At 48.9% G+C, this 17,909-nt stretch overlaps 1 protein-coding gene across 1 annotated transcript in view; it reads left to right on the forward strand.

Annotated features, from left to right (window-relative positions):
- The window catches only part of LOC101646263 (nuclear factor of activated T cells 2 interacting protein), a 19,710-nt gene extending 1,840 nt beyond the window's left edge, over nt 1-17,870 (forward strand). Inside the window, exons 2-9 of the mRNA XM_045284925.1 lie at nt 80-128; nt 535-607; nt 7,880-7,994; nt 8,673-8,753; nt 8,837-9,023; nt 15,933-16,077; nt 16,198-16,307; nt 17,033-17,870. Coding sequence (XP_045140860.1) covers nt 80-128; nt 535-607; nt 7,880-7,994; nt 8,673-8,753; nt 8,837-9,023; nt 15,933-16,077; nt 16,198-16,307; nt 17,033-17,191 — 919 coding nt within the window. The 3' untranslated portion in view covers nt 17,192-17,870. The remainder of the gene's footprint in view (nt 1-79; nt 129-534; nt 608-7,879; nt 7,995-8,672; nt 8,754-8,836; nt 9,024-15,932; nt 16,078-16,197; nt 16,308-17,032) is intronic.
- Nucleotides 17,871-17,909: the final 39 nt, after the last annotated feature.

Below are 17,909 nucleotides of genomic sequence, written 5' to 3' on the forward strand. Positions count from 1 at the left end.
GCCGGGCCGCGAGGCGGGGTCGAGGAGGATTCGGTTCCGGGGGGGTGGGGCTGCTCTTGGGGGAACAAACGGGCCGCAGGGCCCGGGTTCTTGGGTCGGAGACTTGCCGGACCGTCCCGCCTGCGCAGGTGTGTTGGGAATTTGGGATTCCCGGAAGCCGGCATCTTGGGGACGTGGGAGGATCTGGGATTTGACCAGAGAGGCTTTAGAACTGGGGCGGGAGGGGGGCGGGGCAAGGGGGCGTGGACCACTCCAGGGGGGCTGGAGTCTCCTGCGAGTGGGTGAATTAGCGGGGCGGGGCTCCCCTACTGGTCGAAGGCAGAGGGATGGCTAGGAATCTAGTGAGAGAAAGAACTGTGCCAGTGGACCAGTGCCTAGGGAGAAGTGGGTGTCTCAGCGAGCGTATGGCTTTTGGGGGAACTCTGACGGGTCACCCCCCCAGAGAGGGTGGTTGTAGTAGTTGCTTGCTTAGTGGGACTCGGGGCTGGAGGGAGGACTGGGGGCTGACCTTCCTGCTCTTTTTGGCCTTTGCAGGTAAAAAGCAGTCTCCACCTTCTCCCAGATCACCTGTCCCTCCTGAAACAGTGCCCCCCTGATTTTGAGGATGGTAAGTGGGGAGGTTCCAGGGGAGCGGAGCTCCTGCTGGCCTCTGAGGAGATTTATGAAGTTCACCTTCCCTACAGTCTTTTGTGCCCTGAGGTTGAGGTTCATGGAGTGGGGATGAGAGAGGCAATTCCTGTATGCAAGGTGAAAAAAAAAAAAAAGGCTTCAGAAAGGCTGGGTTACTAACCAGAAGACACAAGAGTTAGGGAGTTATGTCAAAATTCTGTCAAGTAGGCAGGCGTCTTAGTATATAGATTTCCCAGCTGTGCTTCCAGAGATCCCAATTCTGTAATCCTGGTGGGGATGTGTGTCTGTGTGTAGGGAATCTGTAAATTTTGACTAAATCTGCAAGAAGTTCTTTGCAAAAACTTTTTGAATTTTGTTAGTGCTCCCAGCCTTTGCCGGCAATTTTGGAATGTGAACTTAGCAAGCCAGCCAAAGGCAGTAAACGGGCATCCATTGTTTGATAGGCTCCACGTAGTCGAGAAAAACCAGTAAAATAACTTTTTGGTATCCTCGGCCTTCACCCAAGATAGGTCTGACTGCAGCAATGATATTCCTTATTCCACATCCTCTTCTGAATTCTGTTTGGATTTCTGGCAGCTCCCAGGCCATGCACCCGTTGTTGAGTGGTCTTCAGCAGTTTTCCTCACATGTGGTGGTCATGATGTCCTTCAGTACTTTCTGTGTCCGTTATGTCACCTTTCTTTGGAATGAGCACAAATGGGGATCTCTTCCAATCAGTTGGCCAGGGAGCTGCCTTCTCAATGTCTTGGCGTGGAGGAGTAGTGCGTGTTGAAACATTTCATTTGTTACTCTGTCATTAGAGCCGTCAGTGTCTTTCCCACTCACAGTGGCCCTGGGTGCAACAGAACAAGCTGCCACCCACTCCTGGGCCAGCCTCACAAAGGGCATTTTTAACCAAGGGTTGTTACAGTCACTGTGTCAGTTCCTCTTGTTGAGGGCCTTCCTCGTTTTCACCGACTGTGTACGTGACCAAGCATGATGCTGTCCTTCAGGACTGGGCTCTCCTGATAAACATGTGCAAATTACCCGAGGTAAAGTCTCGCCTCCCTGGCTTCTAGGGAACATTCTGGCTGCACTCTTAAGACAGATGTGCTTGTTCTGGCAGTCCCGTGTGTTCAGTGTTCTTCACATGATTCCATAGCATCCGTTCGTTTCCAAGTCTTCCTTACCCTATTGGGAGTTAGATGGGGGTTGCATTATCAGACCATCATTTTTGTATTCAACAACTCTGTCAACCTTCCCAATAACTTGCTCTGTTAACCGTGCCTTTCCCCCTCTCATCCCCTCACCATCTCGTAGGATATTTTCTTCCCCTTCACCAAGTTACTACCTGTCTACCCTCAGCCCTAGTACTTCCTCTTCCCTCCCGATCCTTCCCACCTGCTAACCCTCAGAGTCTGTTTCTTTGGGAAGGAATACCTTTATCTTAATTTTAAAAAATCCTCACATACAGTATTTGCTCTTTTGTGATTGGCTTACTTTACTCAGCATATTATCCTCCACATCCATCCTTGTCGGGAGGTATCTCACAAGCGTTATCATTATTATTTAGTGATGCACAGTATTTTATTGTGTGTATCAGTTTCTTCATTTATTTTCCACTGGTTTCCAGCTTCTTGCTATTCTGAGTCGGCGCTGTGGTGAACGTGGTGTGTGTGTAGCTGTTCGTGCTTTGTCCCTTGTTTCTTTAGGTATGTATTTACACTGTGTGGCCTGCAAGGGGTCTACACGTGTCAGGAGCACGCCCTGGGTTAAAGTGAGCTACGTTCTGACTGCCTGTACCCATCACACCGACTCTTGCCTCAGCCCATGGCAAGGACACTGTTCTGCTATAATCTACCCAAATCCATTGGGAAGTTTCTTCACAACGTATGGCCCTTGAGTTCCTTTTCATGTAATTGTGTAGTCTGTGTGCCTCAATCCTGGTGGGTAGTGAGTTACAAGCTGGGCTGTCAACCCAGTTCGAAACCACCAGCTCTGTCGAAGAAAGGACAGACTTTCTACTCTGGAGAGAGTTACAGTCTCAGAAACCCGTCGAGACAGTTCCTCTCTGCCCTGTAAGGGTCACTGTGAGTTGGAAAGGACTCGATGGCAGTGGGTTTGGTTTGGTGTGGTTTGGGTGTGTGCCCTGGGGCTCTGCAGACTATTACTTGTTCAGCATATTTAAAACTTAAAAAAAAACCAACTATCTTGGTGAGAATATATACAACAGTCTATATGCCAGTTCAACGCTTTCTGCACGTGCCCTTTCATGACACTGATTTACATTCTTCAAGTGGCACAGCTGATCTCACCACCCTGCATTGAGCTGCTCCTGCCCCAGTAGCATTGCTCACTGCCACCTCAGGCTTCTGTCCCATCTTTCCAGTGTTTACTGATCTCTTAAAGATTATTCTTGAAAGAGTACGGTGCTCAATGCAGCTATTCTTTACTGGTTAAGCTAAACTATTGCTTTGTTTTAAGAAAACTTCTCAGGTATCTTTGGCCTAAGTTTTAAAGATGATCTCAAGGCTGTAGTTTGAGCTCATGCAACCTTCATGACTTCAGGAAGCCTAGAGTCCATGAGAATTTGAAGTTACGTATATACTCCATTATATACTGATGATGAGTATATAAGATGACCTGAATATTAGCCGAGGCACCTAATTTTACCACAAAAACTGCATTAAAATGTGCTGAGAAACTCAGTTTATATACGGTATGTTCTGCATTTCCTCCCGTTTGGATCTGGACTCTTCTGTAGAATGTTCAGCACCCAGTTCTTTTGGCCTGGCTGCTGAGGAAGCTGTTTATGGAGGCAATTAGCCACACATCCCACTTTCTTCCAGACTCTTCCTTCTTTGTTGCTCCAGGCAAATAGACACCAGTTGTGCCTTGGATGGCTTTGGGCAAGCTTTTAAGACCTTAGACTCCTGCAGTTAACTGGGAGGTTCAGGAAAAGCATTTAGCCTGTCATTTAGGCCACTTAGAAGTACATGGATGTTCTGTGGAACAAACCATGACCTTCCATTTCCAAGCCCAGGAACCAAATCTCATAAGCAGCTTCAGCAGCTACTATACTTTCTTGGTTTTGCTTTTGTTGTAACTATCTACCACCCACCTTTTTCCAGTTTGGCTTTTTCCAGGTATATAACTTACTGGCAATCCCTGCAGTGATTGCCTGTGCAACCTTTCCCTTAATCAATTTGAGATTTCCATACCTGTTAAACCGCCCTTCCGTACCACCGCCCTCCTGCCTCTGGTCCCACAAATAAAGGTCATTCCACATTTGCCTTTACCTTTTATATATGTGATAGATAATAGCTTCCCATTTGTGATTGGTAGGTCTCTTTCACTGTAATGTCTTCCAGCTGTATCTATACTGTAGCACATATGGAGACTCCATCTCTCTTGCTGCCTGGGTCGTGTTCTACTGTCTGTGAATACAGTACCACACTTTATTTGATCCATTCATCTGCTGGCGGACATTGGGGTTGTCTCCACCTTTGGCTATTGTGACTAGTACTACAGGTGTCTTTGGAGTATGTCCCTAGGATGGAATGGCTGCATCATCCCAGTTCTAGTTTCAGTTTTTTGAAGGGTTTCCACACTGTTTTCCACAACTGCTGCACCATTTTGGGAGAATCCAATCTCACCTCTGAACAGTTCTGGGCCCAACTAGTGCTATCTTGCTTCTGTAAACATTCGCCTGTGTGAAGCACACCGGTCAGTTACCATATGAAGGGCAAGTCTGGCTAACCAAACAGAGCGCCTCAGCATGACTCACCCTGCCCTCCTGCAGAGCTCCAGCCACCGAGATGAAGCCATGAAGCCGCAGACTGCAGGGGGTGGATGCTGTGAAGACTGGAGCCCCAACTGCTTCATTCGTAAAAGTGTAGCTATTACTTGCCTTTGTGTAGAATTGTGAAAGTAAGTACCCAGCTCCATCGGGGGAAGGGGCTGCTCTCTCATACCCCTGCGTTGGGCTGAGGCAGTCTCTGGCCAGAAAAATAAAAAGAGCCTTTTGCTTCGAGCTCTGGTGGTCCATCTCACGTTTATTAACCATGGAGGCCTCCAGAAGAGGGTCTTCACGGATTACAACCCAATGTCGGGATGACAAAAGTCCTCACAACTGGACCATTGGACAGCGTGTCAGGAATTCACTTTACTTGGGTCCACACTCAGTGCTCACAGAAGTCGCCGTCAAGAAATCAGAAGATGGGGACGTGAGCAAAGATGGCCCCCGGCCCTACTCTCTCTCCTGAATTCAGCAGCTCCCTGTTGATGTTGTTACTACTGCTACCATTTAAAAATGATCTTCAGTAAAATGTGTTTGCATGTGATTTGAATGATGTTCGGTTCTGACTTACCGCGACCCCACGTAGAACAGTACACTCCGGGCCTGTGCCGTTCTCACAGTGTCGTTAGTTAATGTGTGGGTCACTGTGTCCATCCCTCTCGTTGGGGTCTCCCTCCTTCTCACCGACATTCTGCTTTATGAAGCTTGATGGCTTTGCCTCTTCTGATCGTGAGACAAAGTTCCGCCCTCCTTGCTTCTAAGGAGCAGTCTAGCTGTACTTTTTCCAAGAAAGAGTTGTTTGTCTGGCAGTCCATGGAACTTTGAGTAGTCTTCATCAGCACCTTCATTCAAACGCATCAGTTTTCTTCAGCCTTAATGTTCAGCTTTTAAATACCCATGAGGCTGTTGGAGATACTGTGGCTTGGGTCAGACACACCTTGTTCCTCATCGTGACAGCCTTGCTCTTCAACATTAGAAACATCGGATTTGCCCAGTGCATGCCATAGCTGATGTCTAGACTACTGTCAAGAGATTAACGATGTTGTCTGATAATTTCCACATTCGACTGGCTCTCTTTTCTTTGGCACGGGCACAAATATGCATCTCTTCCAGTCAGTTGGCATAGGTGGGTAAATGCTTCCAGTGTGCATCAGTTTGCTAACGTTTTGATTGGTATTCCATCAATTCCTGGAGTCTCGTTTTTTGCTTATTTCTTGGACTTCTTCAATCAATATCCTTGGTTCTTGATCATAAATGATCTCGAGATGGTTGAACATCTACCAATGATTTTTCATCCTCCTATCTTCTCTCATGTTCCTTGTATCATTCAATATTTTGCCCACAGACGAATTCACTATCGCCACCCGAGGCTTGCATTTTTACTGCCATTCTTTACTCTGGCTGCGTGCTGAACGCAGGCTTCTCCCTGGGTTTTCTGTCTCCTGCTCGCGCTTGTTCCATGCTTTTCTTTGCCTCCTCAGGCTCCCTCTGGACTTTGCTTCCAGTCTCGTTCGGTTCTCGGTGCCCAGGAACAGGCTTCTGGGTCTCTTCTGACACACGTTTTGGTCATGTGTGTGAAAGTATTAACTTTCTTTTTTATTAATTATATTATTAATTGGGAGTTAACAGTTCACTTGCGACAAGCAGAATTGTGCAACTGCTACTACGGTCAGTTTCCAAGCATTCTGTTTCTTCCCAGATGTCCTGCACGGCGCCTCCCTTTCATCCCCCACCTCCCCATGATATTGTCAGTGATCTTTTACTTCCTCCCTGTGTGTTTCCTCTCTCACCTTTTAAAGAGTGGTTTACTTTTAATGGTTGATTGGGGGCAGGTCTTTTAGAGCACATTAGTTTTCCATTTAACAGGGTCTGCACAGCGGGCTCCCCTTGACGCCCTTGGGGCTTCGCTCCCCTCATTTCTCTGTGAGCCTTCCCATTCCCCTTCGTTCCTAGCCCTTCTGAACTGTATCTGAAATGACTGATTATATGGGGCCGTGTGTATCACGAACGGTATCTCCGTGGAGACCTGACTGTTGTTGGAGGGTGAAAATCGAACCATGTGAGCGAGAGCATTTCCAGACAGCCATACCCATTCTCTCTGATCAGTAAGCCTTTTTTGTTCCACATTCCGCCTGCCTCCCCACCACCCACACGCACCCATACGCATGTACACACTTTTCCAGGACCACCTCCTGGATTCCTTTCAGAGCAGTTGATAGTGGTAGTGGGGCACTGTCTAATCTCTGGTCTTAGAGTTGTGGAAACTGGTGTTCAAGTGTTTCCTGAAGTCCATCGGACTCACGATTTCCAAGTGTCTTTTCTGTTTCCACCACTCTAGTTTCCTCGGACAGGGAGAGACCAAGAGTTGTACTGAGATGGCTGCTGGTGTCCCTAAGACCCCAGTCTCTGTTCCCCAGTTCACACTGTCATTGTGAACTATGATCTTCTAAGATTAATCTACCCTGGGATGGTTTCAGAATTCCTGTGGAGAAACGTAAGTTTCCAGTTTCCCCATCTCACCAATATGTGTGATTTTCTGCGATGTAAATTTTAGTGGAGCCGACGTAGTGGAAGTAAAACGGTATCTGGTTGTGGTTTGATTGGCATCTCCTCATGGCTATTGACCCTGGGCATCCTTTGTGTTGGGTGGCCACGTGAATGTTCTCGTTGACAGAAGGCCCATTTAAGTCTTTTGCCCATTTTATGATATGATCATTGGGTGTTGTTTTGATGTTGTTATAATTCTATATACGCTTTGCTATTCGATTCTTGTCCGATACATTATTTCTGGATATAATCTTCCAGCTGACCCGCTTGTCCTTTAATTTTCTGCTTAAGGCTTTAGATAAACAAAAATGCCAACTTTTTGTGATGTCCTATTTATTTTGTCTTCTGTTCCTTGGGCTTTCATTACTATATTAGATAATCCGTTGTTAAAAGCTAATCCTGCTTAGGCTTTTCAGATTCGAAGTTACACGTTCAGGTTCTCAATCCATTTTGAATTTGGTGTGAGGCATAGATCCCATTTCCTTTTTCTTTGTGTGGAAATCCTATTTTCCCTGCATCCTTTACTAAAGAGACTTTCACCGCCGAATGCTCCAGTATAATGCCACTTGAGAATGGGTTGTGCCTGTTTTGTTAATTAGACGGGATTTATGGAGGATGTATTTTGAGTAAATCTCTTGAGAGAGAGGAGAGACTAAGCGAGCGGAAGAGAAATGGGGTGAGATAGATGCCAAGACAGCAGAAACCTCCAAGGAAGCAGGAAGCAGGAGCTGAGGAGACGAGGTCCTTCCCCAGCAGACAGAAAAGCTGCCCCCTGGGGTGTTTCTATGAAAGTGGCTCTAGATGTCTAAGAATGCACCCTGGTCAGAAATACTTGACCAGGCATGCGAAGACCTTCGGAAGTCTCTGCTTGTCGTTTCTCTGTAGCATCCTCTCCATTCTCTCCTCCTTTGCCCTCACGTGCAGACTTGGCAGATTCCAGCCCTTCCCGACCCGAGTCTCCCTCATTTCCAAGCCTTCCCTGGAAGAAGAAGCTGCGGGGTAAGGATGAAGAAGAGGAGAAGAAGCAGGAGGTGATTCTGTGAGTGAGGCACGGCCCCTGAGCCCTGGGAGCAGGAAGAGGGTGGAGGGGAAAGCCGAGATGGGTAGGACCCTTGGGTGGCCCTGGAAGGGTCAAGAGCGAATGCAGGGAGTCAGTGAAGAGCACCAGTGGAGTTCAGTGTTTGAAGCTAGTGGTGTGGCTTGGGGGGTGGGGGTGGGGGGCAGTCTGTGTGTTTCCCGTCCTGCCCGCGTCTTCTTAGCTCTGTGAAACGGTGGCACGAGTGCCTGTGATAGAGAACTGCCGATAGAGCGCCTGAGTTCCCACTTGGCATACAGTACATGCTCCATGTCTGCTGGAAGTAACTTTCCTTAAAAATGTAGCCTTTCATTCTTTGGGTAGACGTAGAGCCGATTGAAGGGTCATTAGCTTTTAATACGTCACGAATGATTGCATGAATATTTTACATCTTCATTTGAGAAAATAGAGGCAGGAGAAAAGATTGGCCGTCCCTTTGCTAGTTGTTGAGCCATGTCAATCAAAAGCGGTGACTGTGTCTTCGTAGTCTTGTGCATATTCTGGCCTCCCAGTAAAACGGGGGCTACCAGAAGATGCCCCAATTCTCCTCTAGCTCCTGGGGGACCCAGGCCCCATGAAAAGGAGAGGGGTGAGGCTAGAGTCTCGCCACTGCCTCCATCCTAGCACCCTTTCTCTCTGCAGGGTGCAGGACTTGCCTCCTTTGCCCTTGCCTCCACCAAGGATCAAAAGCAGGAAGCATACGAGGGCCCTGCAGAAGTTAAGGTACAAGGCAGAGGACTCTTCTCTGGGCTATAGTCTCGGAGCGGGGCGGACCCGAACCTCTCTAACCTCTCTCTTCACCCCAGGGAAGTGAATCAGCGCCTCCAAGATCTTCGCTCCTGCCTGACCCCCGCGGAGCACCTGCGCAGAGGCCGCCAGAGCCCGGAGGATGACGTGGTTCTGGTGGAAGGGCCCTTCTTCCCAGAGAGCCCTCGCCTCTTCCCACTCAAAATCCGGTGCCGGGCGGACTTGGTCCGATTCCCCGTGCAGACAGTGAGTGCCTGGGGCTGCCTCAGGAGAGAGGCCCTTCTGGCAGTGGGACCTCCGGTGTCTTCCTGTTCCCAGCACACCCTGCTCTCTGTTGTTGCCAGGCCTTCCAGCACCTCCTGTCTTTTGCCTGCTGTCCCTTCATGTTGTTCTTTCCTCTTGGGACAAACTTCCTGTCTATTCTTATGCCTTTTCCTTTCCTTAACCATTCTTTCTTCTAAGAGGTCCAGACCAGGACACGGCACAGTGCCCTACAAAGGGGCAAGATGGACAAATCCCACCTTATCAGCTAACTGCCTGGCAATCATAATTACAAATCCATTTTCTTAACTCGTTCTTTTAGAGGGAGAAAGGTCAATGAAAGCTGCACCTTAGATGGCTGGTGGCAAGCTTTTAAGATCGCAGTCACCACTCTCCAAAGTAGGCTGTGCACATTGTCTTGGTGCACGGTTGTTTCTCAGGGCTGTCTAGTTGGGTCCAACTCAGCCAACCCGTGCACAACAGGACGAGGTACCTGTGGCCCTGTGCTGTGCTCACCCTTGTGGGGGTATTCACAAACCATCCATCTCCTCCAGGGTCTTCCTTGTTTCTTATTTTGGCTGACCCTCTACCAAGCATGATGTCCTTTTCCAGAGACTGGTTAATGTGTCCAAAGCACATGAGACAGAGTATCACCATTCTCACTTCTCAAGAACTTTCTGGTACCCTCCCATGGTATAGTCAGTGTTCTTCACCAGCCACACCATGGAGGCGAGTCCCACACACAAGGACCCTATGGGGCAGAAGAGAGCCACCGCTGCCCCTGTGAGGGGCTGAGACTGGAACTCTATGAGGGTAGAAACCCGTCAGTCTTTCCCCTGCAGAGTGGCTGATGGTTGTGAACTGCTGATAATTCAGATGCAGGCGCATCGGTTCTTCCGTCTTCCTTATTCAGTGCCCAACTTTCACATGCAGGTGAGGCCTTGAGAAACTGCCCTGGCTTGGGTCAGGCCTTCAGGGACATCTTTGCTTACACTTTGCCCAGTGCAGGGAATACATCAATCCAGTTCTTCACTGCTGCTTCCGTGAGCACTGATTTTGGAGCCAAGCAAAAGGAAAGTCCTGACAACATCAGTCTTTTTCTGTTGATCCTGACGTCTACTGGTCCAGTTTTGAGGATATTTGTTTTCTTTCTATTGAGTTGTACTCCGTACTGCAGGCGTGTGCTTTGACCTTCACCGGTAGGTCCTTCAAGCCCTCTTGGCTTTCAGCAAGCGAGGTCTGTCATCTTCGTATCATAGCCGCCCTCCGCCCTGATGCTGTGTGCTGCTGCGCATAGTCCGTCTTCTCTGCCATCTGTCAGCCATCCTCTAACACAGGTACTCTTCCCGGCGAACAGATGGAATGACAACCTGATGTGCGCCTTTCCTGGTTTTCAACCATCCACTGTCCCCTGGATCTGTTGTGGCGTTCTCATTCCATGTTAGCCATCGCTGGGAATGATCCGGAAAACCCCGGGAAACATGTTGACCGTGGTGTCCCTGAGACTGCGCTCCTGAGCCCTCGGACCAGAGTTCCCTCAGTGTGCGCAGGGTGTGTTGACCGTGGTCACCTCTCAAACACATACGTGGAAGTGTCCTCTCAAACCTATGCGTAGACTTCAAAGATTTTATAGACAAAATTGAGTTACAAAATAATGGCATTTCCCATGAGGTTTTGGAAGGCCCCTCAGTTTCATGGGTTTATTTTCATCCTCCCTTCCATGCAGGGTCAGCTGTTAGGGTGATCCATGCATTTGCTCAGGGGTTACCATTCCTGGAGGTTTGTGTGTAGTGCACCATTTCCCTCACAGGCCTGTAAGGCACCTTGTTAGGTGTCCATGTTTTGTTGGCCTCCCTCTTACTGCTTGTTGCCGCCCCTTGCCTGTTACTGGATGGCAACTCTTTAATTAGTGATGTGACTCTTCTTTTCCTTCACATCCTGGTAGCCTCTGAACAATGTTTCTTTTACTGTGAAAACTTTGCCTTGACTTTTTACAACAGGAAATGTTATGCAACATTTGTCCTTCTGTGATTGACTGATTGCACTCAGCATAATGCCCTACAGGTTCACTGATGTGTGTGTTTTGTTTTGAAATCATTGTATTGGGGGCTCCTACAACTCTTATCACAATCCATATATCAATTGTATCAGGCATGTTTGTACGTATGTTGCCCTCATTCTTTTCTAGACATTTACTTTCTAGTGAGCCCTTGGGATCAGCTTGCTGTGTGTCTTTGCAGAGCTATCTTTACTTGAACTTGGTGTGGTGTTCTGTTTGTGTGTGTGAGATGCTGTCTCATTGTTCCCCTTTGCATCTCAAAGGGCGCATGGTCACGAGAATTTCTTTTGGGTTTGCGTCTGCTGTCGGCTAGCATGTCTGCCTTAGTGAAGTGCCTGAGCGTGTCTTCTGTAAGTGACGTTTTCTATACGTTTGAGAGAGTAGTTCCTTGCCCTGTATGTTGTTGCCAGTTCCCCCCACCCACTCCCCATCCCCCAGTCTGTAAAATCTCTTTTCGACACTCTTTTGGTGAAGTCTTTAGATGTGCATCCATGTTTAATTTATAGGGGTCCCAGTCACCCCTCTGTGTATTTTCATTTCTGTTTGATCGTGTGTTTATGACACGTGTAAAGACCCCTAAAGTGTGCCTGCATGTTTTCTGGGGTGCTTTTTTATCATTTAAGGTCTTTGCTCCACCTGGCGCCAGTTTCTGTACATGGGAGAGTTTTGTATGCGGATCCTGTTTAATTTTTCTGCAAAGGCCTGTTCAGTGTTGCCAGCCCCATTTCTAAAGACAGGGTTTTGTCCCCGTTTAATGGTGTTGGCGCGTGGGCACAGATGTGGGTGGGTTTCCTTCTGTCTGGGGTCTCCATTCCGTGTCAGTTGTGGTGCCACCCCAGGTTGTGTGTCGGTTTTGAGGTTGGGGGTCGGAGGCCTCCCGCTTTGTCATTCTTCAGCAGTGCCCGCGTCCCTGGCTTTCCCTCCCAGGTCAAGCTAGTTGCAAACTGTTCTCTGAGCACTGCTTGGTTTGGGTCCCAAAGAGTTTGGTATGCTCTGTTTTCATTTTCATGTAAGGGGTTCTTTACTTCTTCCTTTTTTTTAAAAAGATCATTTTATTGGGGCTCGTACAACTCTTATCAGAGTCCATCCATCCATCCATTGTGTCAAGCACATTTGTACATTTGTTGCCATCATCATTTTCAGAGCATTTTCTTATTACTTGAGCCCTTGGCATCAGCTCCTCACTTTTTTCCCCTCCATCCACTTCTCTCATGAACGAACCCTTGATAATTTATAAATTATTATTATTTTTCCATGTCTTGCACTGTCCGATGTCTCCCTTTACCCCCGTATCTGTTGTCCATCCCCCTGGGAGGAGGCTATAGGTAGGTCATTGTGATCGGTTCCCTCTCTTTACTTCTTTCTTTCTTTTTAAAAGTTCCTTTTTATTGCCTAGTAGTTTTTAATCGGGGTATAACTCAGTTTCCATGCATTTGATTTTTTAAATATTTGATTGATCTTCTTATTATTGGTTTCTAATTTCATAGAACCACAGTTCTGTGGTCTGTTTTGGAGAGTGTCCCATGCCTGCTGAATAAGAATGTTTAGTGTGTTGTGGGTGGAGTGTTGTGTGTGTTCATGAGGTTGAGTTGGTTGGTGGTGTTATTTAGAGCTTCTGTATCTTCATTCAAGCCCTGGTGGTAAAGTGGTTACGTGGTAGGCCGCCAGCCGCGAGGTAAGCAGTTCAAAAACACTAACTGCTCCCCACAGGAGAAAGACGAGGTTTCTACTCCCACAAAGAGTTACAGCCTCAGAAACCCACAGGGGTAGTTCTATCCTGTCTTATAGGGGTGCCGTGAGTCAGAATGGACTTGACAGCAGTGAGTTTGTGGTTTGTTTGTGTGGTGTCTTCCTTGAGTTTCTTTCCAGTTACTGTGTTTCATCGGGAGTGGTGTATTGAAAGCCCCCTGCTATTCCTGCGGCATTGTTAATTTCTGTAATTCATTGTTTTAAAAGTAGTCCATGCACCTTTTTACTTAGGAGCGTTTTTGTTGCCTGTGTAGATCGTTATTCTGGTTGTTTCTTTGATCATTACATAATGCACTCCCACGTCTCGTTGCTGGTTTGTACCTTCAGGGCTGTTTTGTCAGACATTATTGTCGCCAATACTGCACCCTGTCGGGTTGGTGTTCGCTTGATACGTTTTCCCCTGCTGTGATTTTTCACTCATTTTTGTCTCTGTGTCTAAAAGGTGTCTCTAGTAGACAGCATATTGGTGGTCAAGATCTCCTATTCCTTCGGCTGCTCTGCCTGGTGCTTTGAATCCTTTTACAGTCAGTGTGTTCATCAATACACATGCGTTTACTGCTGTCCGTGTGCTGGGGTCTTTGTGCATGTATGTCTCCTTTGTTCCACATATCCTTCTGGGCTCAGTTCATTTTGTGTACAGGTTTTCTTCTCCTCTTCATGATTGTTGAGTTTCACTGTTTACTGAATCGCTATAATTTTCTCCTTTTTTACTTCAGTGAGAAGATTGATTCGTTTTTGCCGAGGTTACCCTGCAGTCCATTACGATCTTCCCAGTTTAAGGCACTGTGCCCTGTTAGTCTGGTCTCTGCTGCTTCTCCTCATCGGGGCGGTTCTGGCATGACCCCATCCAGTTGCTCCGTGCTTCGTAATTATCATCGTTTGCAAACTTCATGTCCCTGGTCTGCTATTTTCAGCCTTGTAGTTTCATTGTTGCTGTTTTTTTAAGTTTTATTGAGACATAATCCACACATCATACACTTCAGTGGTTCACTTATATCAAGAAGAGTTGTACAGTCATTACCACAAGGCTTCATCCATGTTTGATACTTCTTTCTATGTTTAGGTTAATTTCCAGGTGTTGCTGTTGCCTGCAGTTGTTGATTCTCTGCCCAGAGAACTCCCTATAGCTGTAGGGTGGTCTCGTTTTCACACATTCCCTTAATTTCCACTGATCTTTGCCTTCATGTGTGAGGGACACTTTGTCTCGGTGCCTGATCTGCGGTTGGCAGGTTTTTCTTCTCGGAGTTTTATATACCATCCCATTGCCTACTTGCCTGCATGGTTTCTGCTGAGCTTTTTGGGCTCTCCTCTGTAGGTAATTGCCCATTTCCCCCGAGCTGCTGCTTTCAGGACCCGTTGGCTTGGGGGGGTGATTTTGGGGAGTCTTGATGAGTTGTTGACACAGCATAGGTCATGCAGGCATCCGAGCTCTCCCCGCTTCCAGGTGGAGCCTTGGAGCGTTGCAGCGCTGGCCCATTTCCACGGCACGAAGGACAATGAAGATGGCCAGCTAGGGAGCACCAGGCCTGTGTCTCTTCTCCATCTGTCATGATGTCACCGCTTGGTCCAGTTGTGAGGATTTGGGCCTTCTTTCCATTGAGCTGACTCAGCCATTGCATTCTCAGTTGCCTCACATGCGTGTGAAAGTTGGACGTTGAATCAGGAAGACGGAAGAAGAATCGATGCGTTTGAATGATGGTGCTGGAGAAGACTGTTGAAGGTGCATGGACTGCCAAAAGAACCAACAAATCAAAAAAAAAAGAACCAGCAAATCCGCTTGGAAGGAAGTCTTCTCTTTAGAAGCAGAGACGATGATGAGACTTTGTCTTACCTACTTTGAACAGGTTGTCACGAGGGAACAATCCTTGTAAAAAGATGTCATACTTTGTGGGGTACCAGCCCCACAAGCTAACGGGTCCAAAGGGGTGCTTGTGTAATTGAGGGGTACAATTCAGTAGACATCAGACAAGATAAATCATGCAATTGCTCACCTCCCGGACAGCCATGATCTCAGCAGCCAGGTCTACACAGAGAGAGCAAATATACTTCCAATCATAGTTTATATACATTTTCAGGGTTGTGCAAGCCCCCCTGATTTCATCATGATGGGAAGGGGTTGTACCATAGGCATACATGCTATAGGAGGGGGGTGAGCTAGGGGTGTACACACAATAGGAAGGGGAGGCACTAGGGGTACACGTATGACAAAGTGGGAAGGCCCTAGATTCAAGAGGGCACCCTAATCTTGGTCATCCTTCAGTTGGCTTGACCTTGTCTTCGGGCTCTCCTTCGGGGGAACAGCAGGGAGTGGGCCCCACCTAGGGTGGGACAGACAATAGGGTCTGATTGCTCTAGATGGCTGATAACCCTCAGGGAGATAAACTTTAAGCAGCTGACATCCAAGTGTATGGATCTTGACCATGTGTTAGCAAGCAGCATCTTAGGCTTGGTATATAATATAGGGGACAACCTGGGGCAAAACCCTTCTGTGTCCTACAAGACTGAGTAGAGGGACAGCGAAAAAGAAGACCCTCGATGAGGTGGACTGATGCGGTGGCTGCCGCAGTGGGCTTGGACACACCAGTTGTGAGGATGGCGCTGGACGGGGCAGTGGTTCGCTCTGTGGCACATGGGGTCACTCTGAGTTGGACACTTGGCGGCACGGAACCACAGGCTAATCCCGCGTGGGGCGCTGCAGCTCCAGGCCACGTCAGCAGTGCTGCCTTTGCCCTATGCAGCCCTTCAAGAACATCTCGGTCTGTTGCCAGCCCCTGCAAGGGGACTTACAGACACAGGTCTGTCTCTGCCTTCTGTTACAAATGGGACACACAGCCAGCCACACCGGCCCGTGTTCCCGCCTGGTGCCCATCAGCTGGGGCTTGTGAGTCTCTAATGTGCTGCAGATCCCTGCTTCTGGCTCCTTTTTTGGCACGTCCCTTGCCTGCATTCCCCATTCATAGGCATTCACTCTGTCTCCTCTGCCAGTTGTGAAGGGGGAGACCTGCGTCTGAGACGGGGCTGTTGGGGTGAAGGCAGGGCAAACAGGAAGGCAGGATGAGCGCCTTTGTTTCTTGTCCTCTGCCCAGTCGGAGCCCCTGCAGAGTGTGGTGGACCACATGGCTGCTCGCCTCGGGGTCTCCCCAAGCAGGATCCTCTTGCTTTTCGGAGAGACAGAGCTGTCCCCTACCGCCACGCCAAGGACCCTGAAGCTTGGAGTGGCTGACATCATTGGTGAGCGGACAGCGGGGAGGTGGGGGAGGCATCTGCCCTGGAAAGGGGTGACGGGACTGTCCAGAGGGCTCCTGCCTCTAGACCGTCCCTTAGGCCTGGCCTCCTGCCCCGCTCCTGCAGACTGTGTGGTGCTGGCAAGTTCTCCGGAGTCCTCGACGCCCTCCCAGCAGCTCCAGCTCCGGGTGCAGGGGAAGGAGAAACACCAGACGCTGGAAGTCTCGCTCTCTCCGGTGAGTGGGGGGAGCTGCTCTGCGCGCCCCCCCTGCCCTCCCCTCGGAGGAGGACAGAGCCCTCCTGACCCTGATAACCCTGCTGCAGACAAGGGAAACGGCCTGCTGGCCCTCCATGCTCTTAGGTCCCACCCACCCCACGGGTCAGCTTCCCTCCTTCTAATTACAGTCTGGGATATGTGTACCGTCAAGTCTCCCAAGGCCTCCTTCCGGTGTGAACTCTACTCCCTGTGCTGAGGAAAAGTACTCCAGTCAGGATATGATCTTAGTTTCAGCACAGCCCTGTGCGGGAAAGCACTCTTTTTATTTTTATTTTATTTTTTAATCTTTTAATTATTTTAAAAGTTTGATCGGTATATATAATCCACATAAACATTCTGACCGTCCAGCCATATCAAGAAGAGTTCTACAGAAAGCTCTCTCGTTGCCCACATTGACCCACGGAAGTGGAGAGCTTGGCCTCCAGTGCCAGTCACGCTCTGTCTAGAGCTGGGGCTTGTTTAAGGGCTCTGTGCCCTGCGCTGTGGTGAAGAGGACTTCCCTCACCCACAGCCTTGGCCACCGGCCTCCTGCTCTACCTGAGGGGCCTGAGCCCGTCCTACTAACACCTCTTGACCCTCTCCTCCCGTCCGCTGGGGGCTCTTACGGGCTCAGTCCTCGCTTCCCCTGACCCACGTTCTCAGTTGGCCCCTACACATGCTTCCGTCCATTCCCCTTCCATCCAGGACTCGCCTCTCAAGACCCTCATGACCCACTACCAGGAGGCCATGGGGCTCTCAGGAAGCAAGCTCACTTTCTTCTTTGATGGGACGAAGCTTTCAGGGAAGGAGCTGCCGGCTGATCTGGGCATGGAATCCGGGGACCTCATTGAAGTCTGGGGCTGAAACACCTCTCCCTGGGGCGGGCAGTGGGGGTCAGCATGGACTCAGGGAGAATGTTGACCCCTTTCTCCAAGCCCACAGGAGCTAGCTGACTCAGGTAGCAGGCCTCTTAATTATGGCAACCTTGGGCTTTCTCTCCCATTGACCCGTCCACTACCTGGTTAGTTGTGTGGCATTGTCCCTGCCCTGGGTGCATGACAATTCCAGCCCCCTCCATCGCCCCTCTCCCCATTTCCTCCATTGAAATGTCTTCTCTGATACTCTGCTTAGGTTAAATAAGGGTTGAGTGTGGGATTCCACACCTGGAGTTTACGCCACGTCTGGGCCAGCAATGGCTCCTCTCATCTTGGGAACACGGGGGCTCTGGCTCACAGGAGCACCAGTAGCCAAGCTCACCCAGGGACTCGCAGACAGTTGGCTCTTGAAGGATGAGGCTAGTGGCTTCTCATCCTGATTTCTTATCCTCACCCAGATAAACCTTCTTCCAGCAGCTCTTCCTGGGGTGCCCTTCCTGGTACCGTCCTATTAAGGCATAACTGAGCAAATGGCAGCTTTTTCTGGGACGGGTGAGATCACAATCTCTGGATTGGTGGCTTTCTCCCCACTCGCCCCGCTCCCATAACTGCCCACCTTATATATTTGTTTACATATCTTCGGAGATAAATATATCTATGAAAAACAAGGGTTTGACGTGTAAATATACCTTTGACGCCCATGGTGG

This window comes from Echinops telfairi, unplaced genomic scaffold (assembly GCF_000313985.2).
Source record: "Echinops telfairi isolate 266 unplaced genomic scaffold, ASM31398v2 ScPeMD7_5;HRSCAF=22, whole genome shotgun sequence".
Taxonomy (NCBI): domain Eukaryota; kingdom Metazoa; phylum Chordata; class Mammalia; order Afrosoricida; family Tenrecidae; genus Echinops; species Echinops telfairi.